Source organism: Gobio gobio (genome assembly GCF_949357685.1).
Source record: "Gobio gobio genome assembly, chromosome: 14".
In the NCBI taxonomy this organism is placed as follows: domain Eukaryota; kingdom Metazoa; phylum Chordata; class Actinopteri; order Cypriniformes; family Gobionidae; genus Gobio; species Gobio gobio.
Window position 1 is genome coordinate 13493762 of NC_137107.1, and position 27424 is coordinate 13521185.

The following is a 27424-nucleotide window of genomic DNA, read 5'->3' on the forward strand; positions in this document are numbered from 1 at the left end:
TAGACTGTAAGTCTCCTACTACTCCTGATCTACCATCGACCAGCCTTTAAGGAATAACATTTCCCTTATTTTGTATGTTCAAAATTTCGAACATATATTATATGGTTTAAACTGCAAATTGGCCATTCTACCTCTGATTTTAATGGCATAATCGCAGCTCTTCATGCTCCATCAGACCTTCAAAAAGAACTAAATGGTAGGGCTTTCAGATTGGGCAATTGTCTGTCACTTCCTTCCTGCTAAGGTTAGAACATCCAATCTGCCCAACCATGCTGGGAAAACACTTGAGTCCTACTCCATAGTTGGCGCTGTGATATTCAAGAAGCAGTTAACTTTCCTCTCCAACACAAGTCCACATCTCTCTATATCTCATTTGCTCTGCTTGTATGATATTCTGCAAATAAAAAATAGAATATAAATAAGGAATATTTTATAAATAATAATACATAATAAATAAGGAATATTTTAGTCTATGTATGTGTTGTATAATCAATAATTAATCTCTCTTATGGTCTCTCTCTTCTCTTTTTCTCATTTCTTATATAGGAGAATATGTAGTGATGACAACATATTTCCATTTGAAAAGGAAAATTGGCTATTTCGTGATCCAGACGTATCTCCCCTGCATAATGACCGTCATTCTCTCTCAGGTGTCCTTCTGGCTGAACCGGGAGTCTGTGCCAGCACGCACCGTCTTCGGTAAGCTTTTCTTCCCTATTGTTTCTTAATGCACAGATGTGCTCTGTGAGTAATCCGGCAAATAACACATCCAACATTGAGCTGCTGTTTATAAATTATGAGTACATCAAAACATGCTGTGCCTTATATTTGTAGAGATGCTTTTGTTTTTTCATTGTTTTTATTTGTCATCATGAAACAACGAGAAGCGTTCAGTAAGCGAGAGCATCAGGGATTATTTGACAAGTTTGTATTCAGTTTACCATGTACGTTCCCTGAGAGGCCCTAAACATGATTAGTGATGGATTCTGTTTTGAAATGGTGCAGGAATCACAGGATTGACCTGTAATTACATAAACCACCACACAAACACCTAATTACAGATTAGATGAACCTTCATCTGCAGTGAAATGAAGTAAACCAAAAGCATTGCAACTGTATCTCCTTCAGCAGTTTTATTGTCTTATGAGTTGTTTTTATCTGTTTAAGGTGGTGACTGTGTCATTTTGCGCTTTTATTTTTAAATGTGCATTGAACTTCGAAATCCTACGTTTGGTGCTCCAAGCTATGAGATTTACTTAACTGGAGGGGTTTGTTTTTCCCTTGCTGCCAGTCTGTTTACAATCTCAGTTTAGGACTATGGAATTCGTCAACATCCAAAGATTTTTTTTTTTCTTTGTGGAGGTTTTGTTTATTAGTACTATATTATTGTATACTCACCTTCCAGAGAGCAAAATCCTAGTGACATAGAGGCTGTCTTCAGCAAGATCCAGAAGGCAACCACACTCAAAGGGCCAGACTGTACTAAACAGGGCAAATTAGCGTGAGAGTGCAATTCCAGAAAAGTGCATATGGGAGTGGACAGTTCTGCGTGTGATCTACTGATGACGCGCAAAATAATGAACACCGATGCAGCCGTATCATTTCCATAATGACCCCAACACGATCTACCCGTTAGCGTCTGGTTTAAGACTTGCTTTTTTTGGCGGTAAATAATGGCGTAAACACCTGTAAATTGACGAGCACAAACCTTTGTAAATCACGGGAGACTTCTGCAGGGGCCCCTGCCTAATCCATTATTCACCAAATCCACCACAATAATCATATTCCATTATAGAGAGACAACAACAACTGGCAGACAAATTCCAACAGCCAGTGAGAAAGGCTCAGCTTAGACAAGCCATATACTACTATCAATGGCCATCAGAAAGATGCAAAGTTTCAGGTTGGAGATCTGGTCTGGTTTCTGTTACATTGCAACGTCACATTTACATTTAATCATTTAGCAGATGCTTTTATCCAAAGCGACTTACAAATTGGAGCAATAGAAGCAACTAGAACAGTCAAGGGCAACAATATGCAAGTGCTGTAACAAGTCTCAGTTAATCTAGCACAGAACAGAATTTTTTTTTTTTTATAAATTAGACAGAAAATGAATAGAATGGTAAGTGCTATTCTTGATTGGTCAGTTAAGGACATATATGCTATGAATTGGACATATAGGACATTAAGAAACATTTAAGGAAACGTTAAGGACATATATGCTCTATATCTCTCTATATTTTCCATTTGGATTTGTTACTCTGGACTTACTATCACTGCTAAACAAAGACATTTATCTTTCATTTCGGCAGCCGCGGTTCGTATGTATGGGCATCCAAACATAGACCTCTACATACACTGAATTAATAATAAATTGTAAATGTATTCAGAATTTTGCAACAAATATTTTTCGGATTTTTAAGTCATGAAGTGAGCAGGATATATTAAAATGAAGCACATGGATTCGACAGGCATGTATTCATGATACTAGGTGGGACAGCCGGTCTCTGCTCCCTCATTAGCTCTACAGCACCCCACAAATTTCCAATGTAAATATGTAGTGAAAAATGGAACTGCAGCAGCCCGCTCTCATAGAGAGCCATTGGGGCAGATTTCTGGCTGCCCCACCTATTTTCATGTGTCACGTAAACCTTGCTCCAGACCAAGATGATATCAAATCGCTTCAGCCATGTGTCTGCATCAGGTCAGTAACTAGTTGGCATGTCTGTTCTTCCTATGTGGAATAGCTATCAAATTAATGAAAGTATATATCCTTTATTTTAAATGTTCTCATGTGAATACCCTTTATATATAGTAGTTCTGTTGTGTTTGTTTTATGTTTGTTCTGAGAATAGACATGCCTTTCCTCACTGGAATTACTACACAAATTGCAATATTCTAAAACAACATCTGAGGCAATAAATAATACATTAAGGCAATTCTAAGATGGTATTCTATGCGTTAGTCGTGTGTACTAAGCAGTGTTGGGCACGTTACTTTAAAAGAGTAATTAGTTATAGTTACTAGTTACTTCTTACAAATAGTAACTGAGTTAGTAACTGAGTTACATCATTATAAAAGTAACTAATTACCAGGGAAAGTAATTACTGCGTTCCTTTTTTTTTTTCTTTCCGAATGTTCAAATATGTCAAATAACTTGGATGCCCCCAATATTAGATATGTTAAATGAATGAATTGGACACTAAATAGAATAAATTATTATTATAAAACATTGTACATTAATGTGCACTATTGTAATGTTGCTGTGGGACAATGTGAGAGACAAATATTGTGTAAATATTATCAGTACTATACTTTCCTTTGGTAGTGGAGCTCACGTTATCACCTGGGTTTTTATTTTTTGCGATTTGCGAAAAGCTACCTTTGAAGTCGTTGGACCATCGCTGAATGTGCATATGCGTGTGCGTCATAGGTGTGTGTGTGTGTGTGTGTGTGTGTGTGTGTGTGTGTCTGTGAACCATAGACCGTGAAAAAAATAGGTGTGAACTCAACCTATCAACTTCAACCTTGTCTTCCACCCACCAATCATCATCAGTTATGTGTACCACCGCACCCACCCCCAACACGCATGGCACACGCACACTCACACACGTTGCAGGTCCGACTGACAGAGAGCCTGTTCGGATGAAAAGCGCTTCTGTGAGCTCAATTATAGTAACGCGACTAACGCCGAATTTTTTTTCCTCAGTAACGCTAACGGCGTTGTAACGGGAGAAACAGTAATTCGTTTGATTACTCGTTACTGAAAAAAATAATTCCGTTAGTAACGCCGTTTATCTGTAACGCCGTTATTCCCATCACTGGTACTAAGTAGTAATATTAGTGAGTAATGGTATTTGTGGGAGTTTTATTCAGCGACCACCTGGCTGAGGTTTGCGTGTGGTGTGTATCTCTCCAGTGTTTCCCACACATAGACGAAGTCGCGATGGTGCGCCACAGAATCAACACCGGCAGCCACATACTGCATTTTTTTGGCGGCCGCCAAAGCAAATTTTTATCCCGCTAAAGCCTTATTTGATCGGTGATTGATGTAGAGACTGACTGCTGCGCTTGTGACAGGTCGCATTTACTGACAGAACGAGCAGAGAGCGCGCCCCTCCTCCAGCCGCGCACGCATGCACGCACACTCTCACCATCTTCAAACTGTCTTGCTCTCCCTCCCTCATGCATATTAATCAAAATCAATTGACAATTGACACGATGGTAAAAGGTCGGATGACCGAAGTTTCACGTGGAGCATTGGGAGATTTTGATAACACTTTATTTTGATGGTCCCTTTTGAACAATATGTTGACTATAAGTAAATTTGCAACTACATGTCAACTAACTCTCATTAGATTATCAGTAGACTGTCTGCTAACTCTTTATTGTGATGGTCCTCCAACATTCTACTGACTATAAGTAACTTTGCAAGTACATGTCAACTTATTCTAACCCTAACCCTACCAGTCTACTAATACTCTACTAACACTCTACTGAGAATTAGTAGACATGTATGTGCAATGTTATTTATAGTCAACAGAATGTGTTAAAGGGACCATCAAAATAAAGTGAAACCGAGATTTTTTCCTGAATTACCACTGGTGTTGCTCTACAAGTGATTAAGTTAAGTGCACCTAAGCATTAAATGACTAGGTTGTAAATAGCTTTAAAATTAAGTATAGCACAGTCAGTGTACACTTTATTATGCTGCTTGCTTATTGCTACTGTGCAATAGTGTAATTATTTTATGTATGCTTAAATATTATTTTTCAGAATTTATTTTCAGAATTTTAATTATGCTTAAATATTTATTTTCAGCACTGAACTCTTTTTTTTTTCTTCTTGTTCTACCTCGGCTGTTTTTACTATTTGTTAAATATAGGTTTTTTTAGTTCAATAGATGTTTCTTTTTTAAATTGAGACTTGTAACATTGTTATCATCATGATCATTGTGTCATTTTTATGATGTAAATTGAGGGAGCAAAAGCAGTATCGGCTCCAAATATCGGCTCAAGAAAATCGGCAGCCTGTATCGGTCATCAGCTAAGACTGATGAAAAAAAATCAGTATCGGCATCGGCGCTAAAAAATCCATATCAGTCGATCCCTAGTACTAAGTCTGTCAATCATCATTAGAGCACCGCACGCCACCCTCAGGCTGAATAATGCAATGACATTTGAATTCATAATGTTCAGCGATTAGAATATAAAGCCTACAAAATGTTAATCATAAACTAGCACTTATACCCAGAATCTACCCTACCTAAATTTACGACCAGGAGCCGCTACTGCATTTCGGACTATACATTGGATTTATCTTCTCTCATAAAATTCACATATGTTATTCTAGTTGGTTTATTGCATTTGTTTGATTTATCTGCTTTGAAGTAGAGACCTGCACTACCACGGGAGAATAAAACTATTCGCGGGACTCCCGCAAAATAAAAATATCTAAAAATAAAACATCTAAAAACAAATTAATTGTTATTCATCCATTACACAAAAGCAACAAGAACAACTAAAACAAAATAAAAATGATTTACAGGTGCAAGAATAGGCAGATTATCTGTTTATAACATGTTTTTGCTGCATTGTGCAATGTAGCCAATCACTGACACGTGTTGATTTTTAAAACACAATGGTCAATCAGATGCATTTAAGATAGAATCCACTCTCCACTCAAAGTGAGTTTTTGTTCAGTACTGAATTCTGCATGCTAGCAAATCCTCTCATTATAACAAAGAAAGTGTAGAGACATTATGAAAGATTCATTGCGCAGTCAGCTTCATAGCGGAGCTTTGTGAGATCGCGATGAACTGAGATGTCTGCTTTTTAGCAATTATTAAGCGAGCGTGCTTGCTTTTATGTTAAATTACTTGAAACTGTTTCATGGACATACAGAAAAAAATATATATATATTTATACTTTTATGCTGGCTTTTGCGGGCGGGTGGGAGCGGGACAAAACATGAATGTTGTGGGTGGGAGCGGGAGAAGATAACGTATATTTTGTGGGAGTGAGACAGAATCCTTCCGGAGCGGGACAAAATCTGCCTGCGCATGTCTCTACTTTGAAGCCATCCTTTATATCTGATTCTTTGTTTGCACTGTATTTATTTAACATTGTTTGTCTTTATTAAATACCCTGTTCTGAATTCTGTTGATTTGACACTTGCACTTTCATATGGGAATAATTATTTTTTTGGTTTTCGTTTCTCTCCCGTTTTTATAAAAATCGGTTTTATAAAAATCATCTTCAACCAGTATGCTACACCATAGAATCAGGTACTGATGAAGTGTCTAGTTCTCTACTCAGGGAACCAGGGTAACATAAATAATTTAAATTGTTCTTATTAAAATCCTTTCTTCTTCTATTTTTTCCCAATTGGTCCTTTTCAGAATCCCCAATATTTCTACACATATACTACACATTGTAAAAGTTGTTATTTACACACATTGAATAAATGCTGCTGATGTTCTTATACTGCCACTGGTACCTTTTTATGTGTTTTATATTTTACTTTTTGTATCCCTCTCTTCTTTATAATTCTTTCTTTTCATTATTCTTTTTTGTCTTTTAACTTGCTTACTCATTAATTTCCCACATTTTCAGGTGTATATTCTTATTTCATCCATACCTTCTTATTCTTTGTGACCCGCCTTCACCATTATCTTTCGCACACCAACAACCTTCAAGACAGACTCCTTAGAAAAATTCAAACCACTGTAAAACCACTGTTTAAATATATATATAATTATATATATATATATATATATATATATATATATATATATATATATATATATATATATATATATATATATATATATATATATATATATATATATATAAAAAGTAATTAAATATTTCCCTTACATATTGAATAGATGTATGCATATACTAAAATATATCTATATTGAGATGTTATCAGTGCTTCCTTGCTTCTGCTTCAACCAATGCCTGACAGAAGTATGGACCTGTCCAAATTATGGATCCAACAACAGTGCTATTACGCATCACCCCTGAAAACCTGCTTCTTTCCCTGCCACAAAATGAGCATCCTCTGAATGACTACGTGGAGAAGGTCTTATAGATCTGCCACCTCTGAAGACCATTTCTGGAGAGGTTTGGATAATTATCTACTTCAACTGTTACCAGCGGGAGCAGTATATGGACTATGCACTGTGGCTGAGTGGCTCATTCCTCACAGTAGGCCAAGTCGATGAAGAGACTTAGCGCCATTCAGCAGCAGCCTCCCCAGCCCACTACAGTCATCCTGTTGCCGTCGCTCATCATCACAGCGACTCCACCTGTCTCGCAACTCCTCCCTAGTTCTTCCCTACTCCTCCTCAGGATAGCCACACACCCTGAGTCTCCAGCCTCTCACCACACCTGCCATGAGCCAGGGCCAATTGCAGACCTAAATACTGAGCCTGTGTACGCCACAAGAACTGATCCAGAAGCAACACCCACCAAGGACCTCCCCTGGTGGAGAAGGTCGTCCCGGAGCTAGATCCTGCAACGATACTTGTTCCAGAGCCTGAGCCAGTCGCTAAGGCTGACAAGGTGCGAGAACTGGCACCCATGTCTGTCCCAGTGGGAATTTTGGTGGAGTTGGACTGCCCACCCATGCCCCCACTCCTGACATGGATTTGCTCCCTTCAAGCTTATTTCATTTTGGACTATCTGGTTCCGCCCAGTCTCCTTTGTCACAGCTGGTTCCACCACCCAGTCTCCTGTGTCCATCGTTGCCACTTGTTTTCTTCCTTGCCGCTGGTCCCGCCCAGCCTCACTCTCCCTCCTCCTCAGTGGCGGCTCCAGAGATTGTCTGTTGCAGGTGCTAACGGGATGCTCAACATTTATGAGAAGGTGCTTTGAATTTTTCGGCGTCATTATGGAGTCGCATTGGACCACCCTGGTATAAATTAATGCGTACACGCCCGCATTAACTATATTCGTTCCGCAACTATAGGCATATATATATATATATATATATATATATATATATATATATATATATATATATATATATATATATATATATATATATATATATATATATATATATATATATATATATATATATATATACATATGGGCAATTCTTAGACTATGGGCACTTTCATGTCCTTTGATCATATTTTATAAAAAACATTTAATTTTTAAAAATTCACACTTTCATAGTTAAATTTACAATGAAAGTACTTTAGGAACTTTTTACCGGTAGTCTATAATGATTTTTTCACCTTTTTAAACATCATTATACATGCAAATATTGCTGTTTTGAGCTTGTCCCACACCCAGACTTCTGATCTTCAATAATGAAAAAAATGATTTATCTAATTTTTTTTAATATGACTGAATAAAGTATCAGTAAAATAATCAAAACATAATTGAGGTTTTTAAGGTCAGACAACTATTAATATGATTTGATATACAAAATGTAGTTGTCCCACAGTATTGCCGTCATTTCCACCACAACGCTGTAATGTCCCTTTAAAAAGTTTTTTTGAAAGATTGTTTGGGTAGTTTCTATGGAGATGAACAATGACATCAAAGCACATGTCTGACATGGAGGAGATTTTAAATTTCTTCAGCAACTTGGAGAAGAAAACTCAAGGTAAACATTGCTTGAAATTAAAATATTTTTATTGTATGTCATTTCCAAACATGGCGTAACATCAAATGAGTTTGTAAATAATGTGATTTTTTAACACAAAGAGATGTATTTTGCATGCATGCAATGCTTGCTACCAATTCATAGCTAATCTGTAACACTAGCTTGGATTTTTTTACAAAATACTGTAGGATTCTCATTTCCACCACCGTCATTTCCACCACATTACCTCTTTGGGTGGAAATGACAAAGGTGAGGTGGAAATGACATTTATGCTTACAAGGTGCAATTCATAGATTGAGTGGCTACATATGAATATTTTATTTATTGAAATGTACAACGCTAATGTATTTATCCAAATATATATTTGTTGAAATGCCTTTTCATCTATTTTTAAGATTACTTTTTTCATGTGACAAATTTGTGGTTAAAGTTGTTTATAGTAAGACTGTAACTGTTCATCTGGTTATGGAACCAATCAGACTAATGATTAATGATTTGTTAAATGGGTTTCAAATATTTTTTTTCTGTTTTTCTACACGGACGTCCATTCATTGTCATTTCCACAACACCCAGTCATTTCCACCACCTCATAACTTTTTTAAAAATAATGTACAAAATTCTAATCACTCATTCAAAATTTCTGCATAGTTTATGGGATAATGTTCCACTTAATGTAATAACACAAGTAGTTATTTTTCTGAAATGTATCTAACCAATGCAATATTATATTTCAGGTTGTGGTGGATGTAAGCTTTGTGATTGGGCCTCATGACAATTAATTTACTTAATCCACAAATCTATGGTAATTGCAATATAGGTATAAATTGGTAAAACTATGTGTGAAAGTGGTCTTACACTGTTAAGAAATGATGTATATCATAATAATTTTAAATAATAATCAAATATTTACATGTGATGGAAATGACATTTGTTCAGTGCGGATCGGAAAATATGTCAAAAAACACCAATTTGTCTTATAATGTAAGTGCGTTCTCTTATGGATCATTAAACTAGACTCGTTATATTTAATTGTTAGACTGTGACAATTTTGATTTGAACACTTTTTTTTCCCTCAAGTTCACAAGGCCAAAAGTGCCTGTAGTTGAAGAATCACCCTTATATATATATATATATATATATATATATATATATATATATATATATATATATATATATATATATATATATATATATATATATATATATATATATATATATATATATATATATATATATATATATATATAATTATAATAGGCCTAAGTATTCAACGCAAGGGCTATAGATACAACATACATAAGCCTGCCAATGTAAACCTCTTAAAAATATTATTTCACACAATTATGTCACAGTCGAGCCCTGAATACAACGGAGCAGCAACAGACACACGCTTCAGCCTAAAATTCTCAGATCACGAAATCACACAGCCAGTTACCAACACACTAGTCTGACCTAGGGTTGCCACCTTTAGTGTGGCCAAATAAGGGATTCATTTATACCCATTCATTTATTTCTAAAGAACTCTTTATAGCCTATTTGGTGCACTTTACAGGGATAGTTCACCCAAAATGAAAATTCTGTGATCATTTACTCGCCCTCATGATGTCCAAACCTGTATGAGTTTCTTTGTTCTGCGGAACACAAAAGAAGATATTTAGAAGAAAGTTTGTAACCAGGCTGCTTTGGGGGCACCATTGACTTCCATAGTAATCTTCCTGTGTGTTCAACATAACAAAGAAATGTATACATGTTTGGAACAACTTGAGGGTGAGGAAATGATGACAGAGTTTTCATTTTTGGTTGAACTGTCCCTTTAAGCAGCCTTTTGAATTTCAAAAATGTTTATTGTTTTATTAATTTACTTAAAGGTGAAATATGTAGGATTTTTGCAGTAAAACATCCAGAAATCACTAGGCCAGTGTTATATATTTTGTTCAGTTGAGTACTTAGAATATCCCAAATGTTTTCAACTATTTGTAAATCGTGAGAAAATTGCTATTTTAACCAAGGAGCCGGGACGTGTGAGCTATGCGTGTGAGGGAGTCGCCTGATGATTGCGTCATATCTGCGTCACCCTCGGTCTCCGGTTTTATTCAGTGAAACACTTTACTCTCACTGCATTGTGAACAAGTGTCATAGCAGCCGCCGAGCGAACGTCATAACTTCCTTTTCAACACACTCAGATATATCTAATACGATAAACAGAGCTGCGTTACCTCACACTCAGCACTGGAGAAGAGGAAGTGCCGCCGGCAACCGTGTCATAATAAAAGTCCCGACAGCGACTATGCCATAATAACAGTCCCGCTCTTCAATCGCTCCTGCGGCCTTGCTCAGCTCCACAACACTCGGTCCTGCTCTGCTTCAGACTACAGTAATGTTAATAATCGCATCCATGAACATGATTTCTGCCCGAGTCCTATCCTGACTGTTTCCCACCGGCTGTGAGGTGAAGACCACATGTCCCGAGATTCTGCGCTCAAACGTGGCGTCATCAAACTACGCCTTTGTTTTGAACAGGCGACCTCTAGTGGACGGAAAAGTTACATAGTGTAGCTTTAAATTATGACTATATTATCATGTAATTATTTGTCCCATTTTTATCTAAATATTTTTTAAATGTCATAAACTTTATATGACAGGATTATTTATTATGTATGATTAATATAGCCTAGCTAAATTATAAATTAATAATAACATTTATTAGGCTATAATCTATTAATTACCCTGTCTAAAAAATTAATAATTCTGTCTGCCAAGCTCTGATAATGTATGGAATATTATATATTTTCCATTAAAAAAAAACAATAGGCCTATACCTTTAGAAGCACGGAGGTGTGTGTCACATAGATCGGTCTGTCACTGCTGCTGCTTTAAGTCAGTCAGTCTGAGACACTGAAATGCTTCTCATAAAGTGTGCAGTTGGCCTGAAGTTCATCATGAGTTACTGAACAGACCCATTGATACCTTTTTGATATTCAGTTCTATATCTGGAGATCCTCTTGCGTTCAAACGGTGGACGCGACACAAGCTCAACATATTTTTTAAAAAATGCGCAAGTTTACAGGCACACTGGCACAGCGCATATTCTCGAGACTCCGCTAAAACGCAATCACGCACAAATGAGCTCCTGTACTACTTATTGTGAAATTTATTTCTTTATATTTGCTATCAGTATTCTCCACACTGCAAAATCTATATGTTAATTGAACTATGTGTGGACCTATGTAAATATGGGACAATTTGCATCCCGCATTGGTTTGATACGGGACATGTAATTTTGCTTGTAAATACGGGACGATTCCGTATTTTACGGGACGGGTGGCAACCCTAGTCTGATCTGCAGCACAAACCGTAATGTTAGCATCCTCAATGGAAACCGCCGCCGCCGATTCTCCGTCTTCAAGTTCATCCCCAGGATTTTCTTGTTCCTGAGGCTCTGTGACGACGAGTGTTGTGTCTGCACCTTCACAGTCTCGTTTCTCGTTTCAGGATGTGACTCAGAACGTGGACGTTTAGGGAGCAAAAAACTATCCATTTTGGTGTAACGTTATTTTACTTTGCTAAAACTCGCTATCAAAAACAAGCTGAAATTAGTTAAGGTCAGAGGTTCGCGGGCGCCGAGCCCATTGGCCAAAGAAGATCACCTATTTGGGCCTCATGTTATTTTAGACTAAAATATATATAATTTTAAATAATTATTTAATTCCTATTTTAAAAACATGAAAAAGAATATTCAAACATGACATTAAAATATAAATATAAAAAAATTACAGACATTTCTTGGGGGTGCTGGGCAGGTGCTATGGCTATTATAGGGGGAGCTGCAGCACCACCACCCCCGCCCCCCCCGGCGCCGCCACTGCTCCTCCTCAGCCGACTCACTCCAACTTCTCACCTTTGTCTCTGCTGGCTCCCTTCAGCTCCTCGGCTCTACCTTAGGCTTCCCGTTTTCCAGCCCTGTCTTGGTTTAACCCTCTCGAGTCAGCGATCGGCTCTCTTTTTTTCTTATCAGTGCCTCAAATAAAGAAACTCAAATAAAACTGTCGTTTTTTATCATTCAGGCCAGTGTTATATATCATTATAATCTGTAAAGTTTCAATTTTTTTTGTGTACAGTCACAATAACAACAAATTGTTGTGCTTTTTGCAAATTAAAGAAAACACACATGATGCGCGATCTGCAGCCTCTCTCTCAAAGACGTTCATTCAGATAGTCTTCAGAAAATGACCTCTAGCTTAGTGAATACTTGTCTCACAAACATGAGACATATGTCTAAAGAAACGTTGAAAAGTCAGGTTTTAAACAATATAAACCAAATCAAAAACAAATATTCTGTGTTTATGTAATCTGGTTGAAAACAGAGAGATGTCAGTCATTCCTGAGCGGCTTATTATACATTAATGCAACCACACCCACGGTGCGCGCGTTCTATTGAGAATCAAATTCTGAGGCTCCGGAGTCAACGCCCACACATCAAGTCAAGTCAAGTCAACTTTATTTATATAGCGCTTTTAACAATGTAGATTGTTTCAAAGCAGCTTTACAGTGTTAAACAGGAAAATAATGCAGCATAATTTTATTCAGCTGTATAGCCATTCTGGAAAAATTTCAAGTATCGTACAGTGACAGTGTGGGCTTTAGATCAATAATTTGATCAGTAATTTAGTTTAAATGGTTAATTTAGTTTATTATTTAGATGTATTTCGATGTTTAGTTGAAAAATTTAGTGTCCCCAACTGAGCACGCCAAGCCAGAGGCAACAGTGGCAAGGAAACCAAAACCCCATTAGGTGACCTAATGGAGAAAAATAAACCTTGGGAGAAACCAGGCTCAGTCGGGTGCCAGTTCTCCTCTGGCCAATTAACAAACAGCGTATTATTATTATTATTATTATTCTGGCAGTTTTACAGCTCGGAGGTCATAATAGATCAGAATATTCGAGGGACCGAGGGCAACATGCTGGAGACGGGTTTATTGAGGATGATGTTGATTAAATAATTATTAAAGTGCAATATTCGAATGATCGGAGGCAACACGCTGGAGACGGGTTTATTGAGGATGACATATCGATTTAAGTATTATTTAATTGTAATATTCGAACAATCTGAGTCAACACGCCGGAGACGGGTTTATTGAGATGCCGTGTCGATGAGGCAGTTGCAGGGGGAGTCTAATCACGGTCTCCCAGACACTTCGGGGTCCTGTGTTGGTCTTCTCTGGGCGCAGGTCCACCATCTGAACTGGATACGGCCCGGATCCGGCTGACTGCAGTAAACCTCGGGATAAAACAGAGAGACTATCATTAGCGTAGATGCCATTCTTCTGATGATGTAACGAGTACATCAGGTGTTATGGGAAGTGTTCCCGGTTCCGGCTGACCTAGTTAATGCAGCCTAACAATCATTTCATTGAAAAAGTGTTTTATGTGAATGCCACAGTAAAGAGATGTGTTTTTAGTCTAGATTTAAACTGACAGAGTGTGTCTGCTTTCCGAACAATGTTAGGAAGACTGTTCCAGAGTTTAGGTGCTAAATAGGAAAACGATCGACCGCCTGCAGTTGATTTGGATATTCTCGGTATGATCAACTGGCCAGAATTTTGAGACCGCAGTAGACGTGATGGAGTATAATATGTTAAGAGCTCGCTCAAGTATTGGGGAGCTAAACTATTTAGTGCTTTGTAATTAATAAGTAAGATTTTAAAATTTATGCGATGTTTAATAGGGAGCCAGTGCAGTGTTGACAGAACTGGGCTAATATGGTCATACTTCCTGGTTCTAGTAAGAACTCGAGCTGCTGCATTTTGGACCAGCTGGAGTTTATTTATTAAGCGAGCAGGGCAACCACCCAGTAGAGCATTACAATAATCTAACCTTGAGGTCATGAACGCATGAACTAACTGTTCAGCATTTTGCATTGAGAGCATGTGCCGTAATTTAGATATATTTTTAAGATGGTAGAAAAAAGCAGTTTTACAGATGCTAGAAACGTGGCTCTCAAACGAAAGATTGGTATCAAAGAGCACACCCAGGTTCCTCACTGACGACGAGGACTTGACAGAACAGCCATCAAGTGTTAGACAGTATTCTAGGTTACTACTTGTGGAGCTTTTTTGTCCAATAATTAAAAATTCAGTTTTTTCTGAATTGAGTTGCAGGAAATTACCAGTCATCCAATGTTTTATATCAGCTATGCATTCCGTTAATCTTGTGAATTGGTAAATTAGGTACACACATGTAACAGCCCAATACCTACAAAAAAGTCTCCTGGTACGAAATCTGAAAACCAACAGGAAGTGAGATATTTGGATTTTTCTTTACTAAATTGTTGCAAATTTTCCCATTTCCAGATGTTGTACTTTAATCAACTCCGCATAGAGATTTAATCAGATCAATATCATATTTGGTCAGTCTAGTTTAAAGGCCTTTGCAACGTTAAATTGCGAAGATCTTGAGTTTTCACTGAAGGGTGTGTCCGTGGCGGCCTTGCAAAATCTGATGTTTTGCCATGAAACAGGAAGTTGTTGTAACTGGGACATACAAATGTCCGATCTGCCCCAAACTTCACTTGTTTTATTAGAGTCCTTGCCTAAAGACATCAACATGCCAATATTCAGTGACAGTCATAGCGCCATCTGTGGGCAACAGGAAATGGCATGTTTAACACTGTGATGAACTCCTCATTGAGATGTAACCAAATCAACATCCTATTTGGTCAGTCTAATCTAAAGGCCTTGGTGATGTTATATTGTGAAGATCTTGAGTTTTCCCTGAAGGGCGTGTCCGTGGTGGCCTGACAAAGTCTGATGTTTCGCCATGACACAGGAAGCTGTTGTAAGTCAGGCATACAATGTCCGAACTGCCCCAAACTTCACATGTTTGATAAGAGTCCTGACCTAAACACATCTACATGCCAATATTCAGTTAGTCATAGCGCCACCTGCTGGCAACAGGAAATGGCATGCTTTATACTATAATTCATTCCCAGAAACACTTTTAAATATGCCATGAAATCCCAAACATGCTAGTAACACAATAAATCTTGCAACACGTGGATACGTGCTACTGTATGTGATTTACGCCATTAAACAGGAAGTTGTTGTAACTCAGGTATACAATGTCCGATCTGCCTCAAACTTCACGTTTGATAATAGTCCTGACCTGAAGACTCTACATGGTCAATATTCAGTTATAGTCGAAGCGCGACCTGCTGGCAGAAAGAAGTGTGGCACATTGAAGTGAGTTTGCCATATTTCTCCTATATTGACCCGCTTAAATGCATGTCGCCCACTATTCACTGTTTTCCTGAGGCCATCGGGTGGCGGTGCATGTGCGAGGGCCCTTTCATCGCTGCTAGCAGCTTTAATTTGATAATTATACCTTTAGAAAATGTGTGTTTTGCACATGCTTATCTAAGTTCATGTCTAGGCGCTTTCCAAAAAAAGCCACTTGGAGAGTCCAAATTACCCTTTGTAACCATTGACACATACAATGCCGCTATTCTTGAATGCTTTTATGTACAGACATACTTTTGGGCTCTAATGAAATGTTACACTTAGAGCTGTTCTATTCCTTATCCAGATTTAAAATAATTTTGTGAATAATTGCTGACATGAACATTATAGTGTTTTTTATAGTGTATATTATAGTGTTTTTGCAATTCATGAAACTAAACTTTGTGCAAATGAAGACAAAACAAGTGTTATGGTATTTATAAAGCTCTTTAATATTACAACTCACACTCATATATAATAAGAATATATAATATCAAACTATTAGCACACTTTACATGTCTCTCTCTCCTCCTCTGCCTCTCTGGGAATGTGTGGGGCGAGCTCCCCTCCATGTCCAAAATGCTCTCACGGTCTCAAAGATGATAATCTGTGACATAAAAAAAACAAAGAATAAATAAATACATTTAAAAAAACACTAACACGCAGACAAGCATGCACGCAAGCACACAAACAAACACACACACACACACACTCGACACACACGCCTGTTGTAACAGGATTCTCCAAACAAACATGGCAGAGGTTAGGCGAAAAGAATACACCAAACGCCGTACAATACAATAAAACATGCAGTTATAATATAATAAAACACTAACACGCAGACATGCACGCACGCACGCACACACACACGAGCTCGACACACACGCCTGTTGTAACAGGATTATCCAAACAAACACGGCAGAGGTTAGCCGAAAAGAACACACCAAACGCAGTACAATACAATAAAACATGCAGTTATAATATAATAAAACACTAACACGCAGACATGCACGCACGCAAGCACACACACAAACAAACAAACAAACAGACACACGGGCGCTCGACACACACATGCGTGCTGTAACAGGATTATCCAAACAAACACGGCAGAGGTTAGCCGAAAATAACACACCAAACGCAGTACAATACAATAAAACATGCAGTTATAATATAATAAAACACTAACACGCAGACATGCACGCACGCAAGCACACACACAAACAAACAAACAAACAGACACACGGGCGCTCGACACACACATGCGTGCTGTAACAGGATTATCCAAACAAACACGGCAGAGGTTAGCCGAAAAGAACACACCAAACGCAGTACAATACAATAAAACATGCAGTTATAATATAATAAAACACTAACACGCAGACATGCACGCACGCAAGCACACACACAAACAAACAAACAAACAGACACACGGGCGCTCGACACACACATACGTGCTGTAACAGGATTATCCAAACAAACACGGCAGAGGTTAGCCGAAAAGAACACACCAAACGCAGTACAATACAATAAAACATGCAGTTATAATATAATAAAACACTACCTTGTTGTTTTGGTATCATCCTCTTCTGACGAGTCAATATGGCTCAAAACTTCACACTTCTTCAGAAATGTCCTCCTCCAACTGATCACTCACTCCGATAGCATTGCTCAATTGCCTATTCGAGTGCATTTCCACATTATATTTAGCGTCTAACACCGAAAACACCTGGGTTTCCCCTGTGAATACGCTATTGCAATACCAGCCTCAGCACGCATTGATGACTTGCAGCCAAAATAAGAACAAAGGTCGACCCTCCCACTAAAACGCCGTGTTAATCTTTTCAGAAGTTCATTGGCTATCAGAAGAGTCAGTCATTTCCAATCTCTGATGCGATTGGATTGAAACACTGTCAATCAAAGAGAGTGAAGGTGGCCGGGCTTTAGCTTGGATACTCCAGCCTGACTGGCTCCCTGAATCTCCAAAGCCATCCCAGCTTGCCCCAATTGGTTGAAATGAGCTGTCAGTCAAAAGTGCAGAGGTCAAGCGGCCATTTTAGAATCGCCGAACTGCAGTGTTTACCTTTTCTCATGAAGTTCTCCATTCATCACATATTGTGCTGACAGAAGACTGGATAGCACTCTCCGCTTTTTGGAAAGGGTACTACTACATTCTGTGGCTGTTTATTGCTATATAAATGTGTTATGGACTAAATATTTCACTGAATTTGGATTGCCTGGACCCTAAAGAGTGGAATTACAGCGTTTTTGCATGGAGACAGATGATGTTTGGATGACTAGGACACTTTTAATTTGAATTCGTAAAAATGTGTTGGCGGTCAGCGTAGTTTGGTGGTCTGACAAAGATACTGATTGTGCCTGCTGTGTTCACTGCATATCTTGAAATGGTTTACATCATTCGATTCACAAGAATCTCAGCTTTCCAAAGGTATGTGGCATGTTTAGCTTTTATATTTGAGTTGTTGAGTGTCACTCAGGCCCGGAGTGGCCATCGGGAGAATCGGGAGAATTCCCGGTGGGCCGCTCTGTCCGCTCATAAATCGGGCTGGCAGACTCTGCTGCTTTCGCTTCTTTTTCTCTGTATGTCTATATGTGTTAAATTACTGTGTGACTGATATAACAACACAGTACATTACACTAGATTTGAATTTAAATCAGCGTATCAGACCGTTCATTAAAAAGTGCCGCTTTCTGTTGTCAGAGCGCGCGCGCTCTCTCTCTTTAAACTCAAGTGCGTCGCGTGTACTCAGGTCGTTGCCATTGAGAAAAAAACAAAACAAAACCGTAATTTAATGTTGTGGGGAGAATAAGCTAATCGCAGAAGAATAAATGGATAGTAAAAAGATGCCAGGGGGAGCTGAAAAAGCCTGGTTAAAAAAAAGAAAGGCATTGGAGGATGACGCAGCCAAATGTGCCAAACTGACAGATATTTTTTCTAGACAAACGAGCACACAGAACATAGTGACACAAGGTAACTGTTACAGTGACTATAGTAGTTTATGCAAGTTACATTTATGCATTTGGCAAACACTTTTATTCAAAATGACTTAGGCTACATTTTAGAAATTATTTTTTATTCAGTCAGTTTTCAGTCACTTTTATCTGTTTTAATTCAATTGTATTGACTTTAACCTTTTGACTTATTTTAAATGTGATTGTGGTTTAATAAAGATAAGCCTGATGCTGAGGGAAATGAGAAAAAGAAATGGACAGGGTCATTGATCTTCAGTGAGACAACAGCAGCCAGGCAGAAGGTCCCCTAACAATCGTGCCAAACTTAGGCTACAGATATTATTTCAAGACAAATGAGCACACAGGAACTGGCAACTCAAGGTACAGTGACAGTCAAAATATTATAGAAAGACGGTCGGGTGCGGTTACTTATGAATGAGAGAAACTGCAACGTGTAATGAATATGTCCCGCCTTCTAAGTAAATGAGCCAATCGGTTGAATCAAAGATCCATTGACTTGTTCGCAAATGACTTGCCTCATTTGTGAACAAATCGGCCGTTTGAACAAATCTTTGAATCAATGATTCAATGACTCACTCATTAAGACGGTCACCTGCGCTACCTACTGGCGGTTTAGTTTCATGTTTAAACATTCTCTCCAATATTTCTTATTTGTATATTAATAAAAAATATATATTTAAAACAATCTGTGTTTTGTAGCAGAAATGTTTCTTATAATTTATTTAATTATTTTATTTATCAAATTGATACGGATATAAAAAAAATTATAGTGCAAAAATTATATTTTTCTTACTGCAATACTGCATTTTTGTTTGTATGCAAACCATTTTTTTTTCATAATGCAACTAATGTAATTTTGCCCGTAATGTGACTGTAGCAGAAAACTCAGTATGTGATTTGTTATTCGGCCATATTTATATTCTTCCTCTTTCTCGTTGAAACATGTAATAATAAATAACAGAATAGTAAGAACCGATCTGTCACGTGATTTTTCCAGGTTCTGCCATGGCTTGCATGGTGTGGGATGGGGATGGGGGGGCTGGTCTTGGGCATAGACTCCCGGGCTGAAAATGGGTCCCACTCCGGCCCTGGTGTCACTCACTAAATTTCTTAAAATTCCAGTGTGACGTCGGCGGCACGAAAGCACGTTAACCTGTCACCCCCCTTTTTGAGAATACACATGAAAATGCACTTTCCAAACTTAAAGGGCTGTAATTCAAGAATGCTTTGGAATATAGACCTAAGTTTGGTCTTGTTTTAAAGCAGATTATTGCTGAAGTGAAAGCAATTCAAAATATGAAAGTATGAAAAAAATTATGGAAGTTTAAATTTACTGTAAATTAAAAATACTGTACTAAATATTTTTTATTTCATTTAAAATATATATGTAGAGGTTCGGGTAAGGAAGGCAAGGAAGAGGACACAGGGGTCGGCTGAACTACTGACGTTTTTATTAATAAACTCAAGGTCGTTTCGTATTCGCACTATGGTGCACTTTCAACTCATAACATTCGTCGTCAACTCATAACATTCGTCGTCACCACTTCCGGGTTGCGTCCATCCGGGAACTCAATGCACGTCAGTAGTTCCTCCTCTCTCTCCCCGTCCTCCGTTTCTCCATGGCTCTTATACTCTCCCCGCGCCCATTACTGGAATGAGAGACAGGTGTAGGTGGTTTGTGTCTAACCCACTCACTTACCGCTCGTCTCCCGCCTTTCTCTCCTGCTGCAAACCTCGCTGAACCACGCCCCCTCTGCCACATACTCCCACCGCCCGTCTCAGGCCGGGGAGCCATCCGGCCTGCGGCCCCCCCCCCATTCCTGGAGAGGAAGTCAGCCACCGCCATCTGAACACCCGGCCTGTGGATCACCTTGAACTTAAATGGCTGAAGAGCTAGATACCAACGGGTGATCCGCGCGTTGGTATCCTTCATGCGGTGGAGCCACTGCAGCGGGGCATGGTCCGAACAGAGGGTGAACTCCCGCCCCAGGAGATAATAGCGGAGGGTGAGAACGGCCCACCTGATCGCCAGGCACTCTTTCTCAATGGTGCTGTACTTAGCCTCTCTCTTAGAGAGCTTGCGGCTAATGTACAGCACCGGCCGCTCCCCCCCCTCCATCTCCTGGGACAGGACCGCGCCCAACCCCCTGTCCGACGCGTCGGTCTGCAACAGAAAAGGGAGAGAAAAGTCAGGAGAGTGTAATAACGGCCCGCCACATAGAGCAGCCTTTACCTGAGTGAAGGCCTGCTGACACAGCTCCGTCCATTGGACCTTATCTGGCACCTCCTTTTTAGTAAGGTCAGTCAGAGGGCTAGTGAGGTCCGAATAATTGGGAATAAAGCGTCTGTAATATCCCGCCAGCCCCAGGAACTGCCTTACCTCCTTTTTGGTCTTGGGGCACGGGCAGGTCGCAATCGCAGCAGTCTTATCAATTTGGGGACGCACCTGTCCATGCCCCAAGTGGAAGCCCAGATACCTCACTTCCACACGCCCAATCGCACACTTCTTTGGATTGGCCGTGAGCCCCGCCCCTCTCAGCGACCTCAGGACGGCCCTCAAATGCTGCATATGCCGCTGCCAATCATTACTAAAAATGATGATATCATCTAGATAGGCAGCCGCATATGCCGCATGGGGCCGTAGAATCCGGTCCATGAGACGCTGAAAAGTGGCGGGTGCCCCGAACAATCCAAAAGGAAGGGTGACAAATTGGTGTAACCCAAACGGCGTTGTGAAAGCAGTCTTTTCTTTGGACAATGGAGACAAGGGGATCTGCCAATAGCCCTTCGTTAAGTCCAATGTCGAATAAAAACGAGCCGTGCCTAGCCGATCTAACAGCTCGTCAACCCGTGGCATTGGATACGCGTCGAATTTCGACACAGCATTCACCTTGCGGTAATCTACGCAGAACCGGACGGAGCCGTCTGTTTTCGGAACTAAAACTATCGGGCTGGCCCAGTCACTGTTAGATTCCTCGATTACTCCCATGTCTAACATCGCGCTCAATTCGTCCTGAACCACCTTTTTTTTATGTTCAGGTAAACGATACGGCCGACTGCAAACTACCACGCCCGGCTCGGTCTCAATGTGGTGCTGAATGAGGTTCGTACGGCCCGGTAGAGGCGAGAACACGTCGGCGAACTCCGCCTGCAATGTTGTTAAATCAATGAGTTGGGCCGGTGAGAGGTGATCTCCCCCTGGGGCCAGAGCGAAGGATTGCGGTTTGATGTTCGCCTCTGGGCCGAGATCATCCTCTCCGCTAACCACTGACGCCAACATCACTGATTCGGCCTCATTCCATTTTTTTAGGAGATTGAGGTGATATACTTGACGCGCCCCTCCTCTATCGGACCGTATAACCTCATAATCAAGATCCCCGACTTGTCGTGCGACCTCAAACGGCCCCTGCCACTTAGCCATTAATTTAGAGCTAGACGTTGGGAGTAATACGAGTACTTTCTCTCCCGGTGAAAATTTGCGCAGCCTGGTTCCCCTGTTATACAGCCGGCTTTGGCGATCCTGGGCTTGTAACAAATTCTCCCGTGATAGCCGCCCCAACGTGTGGAGTTTTGTTCTCAAGTCCAGCACATATTGAATTTCGTTTTTGCCTTGAGAAGGTCCCTCCTCCCAAGCCTCTCGCAGGACATCCAGTACCCCTCGGGGCTGGCATCCATAGAGGAGCTCAAAGGGGGAAAACCCCGTGGAGGCTTGTGGGACTTCCCGCACAGCGAATAAGAGGGGTTCTAACCACTTGTCCCAATTTTTGGCGTCATCCTGCACGAACTTCCGGATCATGGATTTAAGCGTGCGATTAAAGCGTTCGACCAAACCGTCTGTTTGTGGGTGATAGACGCTAGTTCAAATCGATTTAACGCCCAATAACCCGTACAGTTTGCGTAACGTCCGTGACATAAACGCCGTGCCTTGATCGGTGAGGATTTCCTTTGGAACCCCCACCCGGGAGATAAGACGGAATAGCGCGTCCGCAACACTCTTCGCTGAAATGGTGCGGAGGGCTATTGCCTCCGGATACCGCGTTGCATAGTCCACTATGACTAATGCAAAGCGGTGTCCTCGTGCGGATCGCTCTAATGGCCCGATGAGGTCCATCGCAATTCTCTCGAAGGGGACCTGCATTAATGGAAGGGGGCGCAAAGGCGCTTTTGGGGCGGCCAGGGGATTCACTAACTGACATTCCGGACACGCCACGCACCACCTGCGCACATTGTCATGAATGCCTGGCCAGAAAAATCGGGTCATGAGACGATTCAGTGTAGCCGCCTGTCCCAAATGTCCCGCCATAGGATTCGTATGAGCCGCGTGGAAAAGCATTTCCCTGCGGCTCTTCGGAACTAATAATTGGGTCGTATCTATTTTTGTCTGAGCGTCTTGGGTCACTCGATACAACTGATCTTTTATAATGGCAAAATACGGATAGGAGAGCGGGCGAGCGGGTGGGAGAGCCTGGCCATCGATGGAATGGACCTGCTGAAATGCGTGTTTTAGCGTCTCATCCTGGGACTGCTCCAGAGGAAAGTCATCCCGGTCCGAGAGAATTAGTCTCTCGATCCCGGTCGGTTCCTCTGAGGCAGCAGCCCTGGGTCCTGGCTCAGTCTCACCCAGCTGGACTCGCGCCCCCTCCTCCCGTGCCTTTTTTCCCCAAGAAGCATCCACCCTTAAAGCCCCCAATAAAACCGGAAAAGCGGGCCAATTCGTCCCCAAAATTAGTGGATGCCGGAGGTGGGGACTAACCGCCACCTCAACTCTATGCTTTTTCCCCCGAAACTGAATAGAGATTGGGACCACCGGATATTCCACCACATCCCCGTGCACACACCGCACCTTAACCACGCGGCTTGTATCCAATGCCCCCGATTGAATCAGGCTTTGATGGATGGAGGTTTGGTTGCAACCTGAATCCACCAAGGCCTGATAAGTACCCCCCTCGATACTCACAGGTATTTGGTACTCGCCCGCCTGACCGGGGGTGACCTGGGGACCGTCCGGGACCCGGACCATCAGCCCCACCTCCATCACCGGGCACCGATCGATAAAATGGTCCGGGTCGCCGCAACGCCAACAGGCCAGCCCAGACCTACCCGCCGCTCCGGTGGCGGGGAGTGGGCTGGAGACTGGGCGCGGAGAGAGCGGAGCAACGGAAGGACTGTCGCCTCCGCCCGTCGTAGGCCCCGCCCCCCTAGGCGGGAACCTGGAGGACCCGAAGTAACCTTGTCCCCGGCTCCGGGGCGGGGCCCGAGGAGGTACTGGTGGTCTCGACCTAGGCAGAGGGACAGGGCGAGAGAGAGAGGGGGAGGGAAGAGAGAGAGGGAGAGAGTTAGTGGTGGTAATGTCGCCGACCCCTGGGCACGCCACCATGTGGTCCTCCGCCAGATCGATGGCCGAGTCCAGCGACGTGGGTCGGTGGCACTGAACCCATTCGGCCGTCTTCTTGGGCAGCCGAGCGATAAACTGTTCGAGTACCACCAGATCGATAACTTGGTCCACGTCGCTTTCCTCGGCCCGGAGCCATTTGCGGCACGAGTCCCGGAGCTGTTGGGCCAACGCGAAGGGCCGGCTCGCATCGCCCCTGTCCAGAGACCGGAAGTGCTGGCGGTGTTGTTCGGGCGAGCGGCCGACCCGCTGGACAATGGCCCGCTTCAGATCGTCGAAAACGAGGAGGTTCGCGACAGGAAGTTGGTGGGCAGCCACCTGAGCTTCTCCAGACAATAACGGAATTAGGCGCATCGGCCATTGCTCACGGGGCCACCGGCCGGCTTCCGCGGATCTTTGGAACAGTTCCAGGAAGACCTCCGGGTCATCTTGCGGTCCCATCTTGTGCAGCGGGACAGTCAGCGGGACGGTGGACTGCTCGGTGGCTCCGTCGCGAACCTCCGTCCAGCTCCGGAACGTCTCGCGGTCCTCCTGCTGGGCTTGGATGATCGCCTGGAAGCGGCGTTCTTGATCCGCACGTAGGTCCAGCAGGGCTTGATGTTGTTCGCGATGTAGGACCGCGAGGGACGTGATGACATCCGCAAATGGCGAAGAGGACGGTTGTGCCTGCATGGCGGCGGCGTGGGTCCTTCTTCCTCCCGGGTTTCGGCACCAGTGTAGAGGTTCGGGTAAGGAAGGCAAGGAAGAGGACACAGGGGTCGGCTGAACTACTGACGTTTTTATTAATAAACTCAAGGTCGTTTCGTATTCGCACTATGGTGCACTTTCAACTCATAACATTCGTCGTCAACTCATAACATTCGTCGTCACCACTTCCGGGTTGCGTCCATCCGGGAACTCAATGCACGTCAGTAGTTCCTCCTCTCTCTCCCCGTCCTCCGTTTCTCCATGGCTCTTATACTCTCCCCGCGCCCATTACTGGAATGAGAGACAGGTGTAGGTGGTTTGTGTCTAACCCACTCACTTACCGCTCGTCTCCCGCCTTTCTCTCCTGCTGCAAACCTCGCTGAACCACGCCCCCTCTGCCACAATATATTTTACAAAAATGTTTTAATCTAAAATTACTATAAAATCAAAGCCATATGTATAACCAAGTTGTGTTCAAAATTTGAAGTTGATATCACAAAAATTGAAGTTCCCATGAGATTTTGTTTAGGCGTTATACCAAAAATAGCCACCGGGTGTCATTGAAATTCCATTGATTGTTTTTTGATGCATTTTCAAACAGTCACCAAATATGGAACCTTGAGACTCAGACCTTTCCGATGATATGTGATTTGTCAAGATTAGAAAAGTAGATAAAATAAATGTTGTAATATGAAACATGACACCGGGGAGGAGCCCGCTAGAAGAATTTAAAGTACCATTTCCATGGTAACACAACGTCCAATTTCAAAACAGTTTCCACAGGATGAATTTTGAGTTCGTAAGCTTTCGAATGATACCTAATTTATGATAATTACGAAAATATATGATTCGAAAAAAAGGCAATCAAAAAAGAGTGACAGTAAAATGTTACAGAGAAATCCATAGTTGATAGTCCAGTAGTTGGCACATATTCAGCATGTTTAGTTTATTCTCAGTTTTTCTCTCCTTTGAAAACATCTAGTTCTGATCCATCTAAATAAATTTTGAATAATGTATTCTAATATGTATTCTTTTTTCATTAGCTTGGTTTATTCATTAGCTTTAGATAATCTAGATTCATAACTACGCCAAACAGACTGGTTTAATTCAGAATAGAGCACCATTGTATTGTATTGTGTTGTATTGAAGCAGTTGGCTGTTAAGGTAATCAATGAGAGACCGCAGAGATACAAGCAGCAGAAAAAAAGTTATAATTTCCTTACTTGTGTCAAATGAATAAAAAGCTGTGAGTGCTGTGAATGCTGCAGTAATTAGTATCATATCATACATCATTTCATAAAGACAAGTGGGAGGTTGTATCCGACTGATTTCACATTACCCAAGTTGAGTCTCATGAGTCTTTAAACGTGACTAATCAGTAATCAGATTCTGGGTAGGAATCGCATCAGTAACTAGTCACCACTCTTGTATGGAGAACCCCCACCAGGCATGCTCTCCACCTCAATCAGAAACACTACTCCATCTTGTGCGACTTTTTTCTTCTTTTCCACTTCTGCTACTATCATTTGCTCCTGCTCATCTTGTTCAGAGGAGAGGTGCTAAAGAGTGTGCCATAGCAACCCCAAGTTTTTCCCACCAGGCGACTGTGTACGCCAGTCAGCGATCTGGAGCCTGCTGTTGTTCAGAGTGCAAACACATGCCCGGGGGGAGCATTTCAAGCTAATAAAAAATATGTCAGAAAGATGTCCAATGTGGTGGTAAGCCCACAGAGACAATAAAATGCCTTGTGAATGTTTCGTCTTGAATTTAGTAGCCAAATTTAGTAAATACTTCTTGGTTAAGATGGTCATATAATAACACACAAAGCAATACATACAAATAAATTATTTTTTTTTTTTTTAAATCCATTAAAACATCTTTTTTTTTACACTCTGAACCAAAAAAATACACCAGATTTACAATTTAAATCACATCGCATATGTTTAAAAAAAAAAATTGTTATTATGGAGTAGTACTGTTACATGTATGCCCTGTCTTGTGTGTTTTGATTAAGATTCTGTTTCTCCCCAGTTTGGTTAATTAGTCATGTCAGTCACCTGTGTCTCGTCCATCACCTGCACCTCGTTATCCTCATTTGCTCTGTGTATGTAAACCCTCAGTGTTTGTCGGTTCTGGTTTCTTGTTGGACGTGTTTGTGTGTATGTTCCTGAGTTTTTTATTAAAGTTTCCTGTTTCCTGGTATCCTCGTTTCCTCGTTTCCGTGAGCACATTGCCTGCCTGCCTGCACGTCTGTTTGTAACAAGTACAGATTCCTTAAAGGGTTAGTTCACCCAAAAATTAAAATTTTGTCATTAATTACTTACCCTCATGTCGTTCAACACCCGTAAGACCTCTGTTCATCTTCGGAACACAAATGAAGATATTTTAGTTGAAATCCAATGGCTCAGAAAGGCCTCCATTGGCACAATGCACTTTACACTCTCAAGACCCATACAA

The 27424-nt window shown here is 41.2% G+C and overlaps 1 protein-coding gene across 1 annotated transcript in view; it reads left to right on the forward strand.

Annotated features, from left to right (window-relative positions):
• gabra3 (gamma-aminobutyric acid type A receptor subunit alpha3) overlaps nucleotides 1-27424 on the forward strand; it is a gene marked incomplete at both ends in the record, with an annotated part of 531886 nt that overhangs the window by 363299 nt on the left and 141163 nt on the right. The window contains one exon of the mRNA XM_079834053.1: nucleotides 547-699. Coding sequence (XP_079690179.1) covers nucleotides 547-699 — 153 coding nt within the window. The remainder of the gene's footprint in view (nucleotides 1-546; nucleotides 700-27424) is intronic.